Consider the following 3,590-nt stretch of genomic DNA (forward strand, 5'->3'; position numbering starts at 1 on the left):
GCTAGCTACTGTCCATCCCAACTATGCTATCAAACCAATGTAATAGCTACTGTCCATCCCAACTATGCTACTATCAAACCAATGTGCTAGCTACTGTCCATCCCAACTATGCTACTATCAAACCAATGTAATAGCTACTGTCCATCCCAACTATGCTGCAATCAAACCAATGTGCTAGCTACTGTCCATCCATCAAACCAATGCGCTAGCTACTGTCCATCCCAACTATGCTACTATCAAACCAATGTGCTAGCTACTGTTCATCCCAACTATGCTGCTATCAAACCAATGTGCTAGCTACTGTCCATCCCAACTATGCTATCAAACCAATGCGCTAGCTACTGTCCATCCCAACTATGCTACTATCAAACCAATGCGCTAGCTACTGTCCATCCCAACTATGCTATCAAACCAATGTAATAGCTACTGTCCATCCCAACTATGCTACTATCAAACCAATGCGCTAGCTACTGTCCATTCCAACTATGCTACTATCAAACCAATGTGCTAGCTACTGTCCATCCATCAAACCAATGTGCTAGCTACTGTCCATCCACACTATGCTACTATCAAACCAATGTGCTAGCTACAGTCCATCCCAACTATGCTGCTATCAAACCAATGTGCTAGCTACTGTCCATCCCAACTATGCTATCAAACCAATGTAATAGCTACTGTCCATCCCAACTATGCTACTATCAAACCAATGCGCTATCTACTGTCCATCCCAACTATGCTATCAAACCAATGTGCTAGCTACTGTCCATCCCAACTATGCTACTATCAAACCAATGTGCTAGCTACTGTCCATCCCAACTATGCTGCAATCAAACCAATGTGCTAGCTACTGTCCATCCATCAAACCAATGCGCTAGCTACTGTCCATCCCAACTATGCTACTATCAAACCAATGCGCTAGCTACTGTCCATCCCAACTATGCTACTATCAAACCAATGCGCTAGCTACTGTCCATCCCAACTATGCTACTATCAAACCAATGCGCTAGCTACTGTCCATCCCAACTATGCTACTATCAAACCAATGCGCTAGCTACAGTCCATCCCAACTATGCTACTATCAAACCAATGCGCTAGCTACTGTCCATCCCAACTATGCTACTATCAAACCAATGCGCTAGCTACTGTCCATCCCAACCCTACTAACACAATCAGGTTGCAGCAATGTTGCAGAAACGTGCAATTTAGACTTTTGTATGGTCCACTCAACGTCAAGTTAAACGTGCATGCAACGCAAACGCGGTATCTGCACACAAGTTGCTGCAACGTGCAGGTCCAACGTGTCTGCAACGTGCCTGCAATGTGTACACAACGTTGTGATTTCCGCGATGATTTCGATGTATATTGCTGCAACGTTGTATACACGTTTATATATTACTTTGTTACGTTGCTGCAACGTGGTCTACACTTCCGTTGGCTACATTTATAATTTGCATTACAAAACAAATCAGCTCTTTGCACAAGCTCCACTACTTCCTGAAACTACAGGCATATTTCTTTACCGTCCTATACTATTGGATAGCAATAGCGATGAATCCGGTGTGCAGCACACCTGATCAATCACTTCCATCCACTAGTATAGGACAGGAAAGAAATACGCCTGTAGAGTGTCAGGAAGTAGTGGAGCTTGTGCAAGGAGCCTATTAATGTCATAGTCAATGCAGCAAGCAAAATTATGGTACAAAAGTTATGACACAACACCATTCAGTCAAGAACAATTTATTTTATTAAAAAAGTACACAATGTCTGGCCTGCAACATGATAAACAAGTTTAAAAACAAAAAGGATAAAAAAAAATAATACAAAAACAGTTATTTACAAAAAAAATGGCAGGCTGTGCTCAGATAGGCTGGGGGTGGGCGTCAGATGGGCTGGGGGGGGGGGCTGTGCTCAGATGGGCTGGGGGGGGGGGCTGTGCTCAGATAGGCTGGGGGTGGGCGTCAGATGGGCTGGGGGGGGGGGCTGTGCTCAGATGGGCTGGGGGGGGGGGGCTGTGCTCAGATGGGCTGGGGGGGGGGGCTGTGCTCAGATGGGCTGGGGGGGGGGCTGTGCTCAGATGGGCTGGGGGGGGGGGCTGTGCTCAGATGGGCTGGGGGGGGGGGCTGTGCTCAGATGGGCTGCGGGTGGGCGTCAGATGGGCTGGGGGGGGGGGCTGTGCTCAGATGGGCTGGGGGGGGGGCTGTGCTCAGATGGGCTGGGGGGGGGGCTGTGCTCAGATGGGCTGGGGGGGGGGCTGTGCTCAGATGGGCTGGGGGGGGGGGCTGTGCTCAGATGGGCTGGGGGGCAGCTAGGAAGGGAAGTCTTCCTCATCAGAATGCTGGGGAGTGCTCAGATGGACTGTTCTTGGATGGGCTGTGCTCAGGCGGACTTCTGCAGATACCTAAAGACACAATGAAATGGCCGTAAATACACAACGCACATACATGCACAAAAAAGTGGTACACAATCTTTGGAACCATGCAGTCACACTGGGTAGGAGAAACCAAAAAAAAAGACATCACTTACCCTTCTGCATTTAGCAGGGGCATGTTTCAATGTCTCCTGCAGCTGGGCGGCCACCTCCGCCATCGTAGCCTTTGGCATGGAGACCATCACTGCACCTTTAAGTTATCAAGAAAGGTAATGGTTTCAATTCACATCGGTCATGGAACAAAGACGATGTATTAAAAAATATTCAAAATATGAACCATTTCTTACATGTTAGAACATTGAAGAGTGTCAAACTCTTCAGTGGCTTCTTCCCCTTCTTCCCGTGCACACTGTAGGCGCTCCACACCGCATGTGTGGCTACAGCTGACAGCACCCGCCGGACTGTGTCCGCCAAGTCTCTGCCACCAATGGCACCTAGGTATTGTGTCTGCAAAACAAAGACAGTCATTTACTGTACCCTTCCCTGCACTGCAAAAATAAGACAAAGTTCCGCCCTGCAGACACTCACCATCTTCCTCTGATGTTCCCGGTCCTTCAACCTGGCCTCACAGACCTGCAGCTCCTCGTCCGTTTGGGCAGGGTTCAGTACATCCAGCACTTCTCCCTGGGCTCCAGACTCCACAGGCCGCGTGCTCTGGGCCAGTTCCCTCACAGTCCGTGCCAGCTCACGGAGTTGCTCCCGCATCTCTGAGAACTGCTGATGTACAGACCTCTGGAAATCTAGATAAACACAGATGTGGCTATAAGTACATTGACATAAAACTAAATGAAACGGGATTAGCAGGAAACTTTATGGTGTTGGCTTTGGCTTCTGGCATTTGGAGGGAAACTAAATAAAGACAAGACAGGTAGACACCACAGCAGTACATGCCACTCTTACCTGGTCTGGCTGGGGTGCTGTATGATCTGGCTGGGGTGCTATACATGGGACTGGGCCCCGCTCGCCCACATGGGACAAGCTTGGAAAATCTGCAAGATGAGTAAAATGGTATTCAAAATAAATAAAAAATAGTCCAACTATCAGTGTGCAGTAGGCATAGACATTTCATTCTTAACACAAACATGCATACCTGGATTGTACAGCACACGTGGATTGTACTGGACCGCTGGCAGAGGCCTTTCAACTCCAGCACCTGGCACCT

General features: G+C 48.4%; 1 protein-coding gene across 1 annotated transcript; it reads right to left on the reverse strand.

Moving 5' to 3' along the window:
• Nucleotides 1-2,271: 2,271 nt before the first annotated feature.
• On the reverse strand, nt 2,272-3,133 carry LOC311320966 (uncharacterized protein; the record flags this gene model as incomplete). The annotated part of the gene is made up of 4 exons (XM_084452833.1): nt 2,272-2,398; nt 2,524-2,618; nt 2,716-2,875; nt 2,957-3,133. 4 exons carry the CDS (start codon nt 3,131-3,133, stop codon nt 2,306-2,308), a joined length of 525 nt encoding a protein of 174 aa, XP_084308959.1. The 3' UTR covers nt 2,272-2,305.
• Between the last annotated feature and the right edge of the window lie 457 nt (nt 3,134-3,590).

This window comes from Borostomias antarcticus (genome assembly GCF_949987555.1).
Source record: "Borostomias antarcticus genome assembly, chromosome: 18".
In the NCBI taxonomy this organism is placed as follows: Eukaryota; Metazoa; Chordata; class Actinopteri; order Stomiiformes; family Stomiidae; genus Borostomias; species Borostomias antarcticus.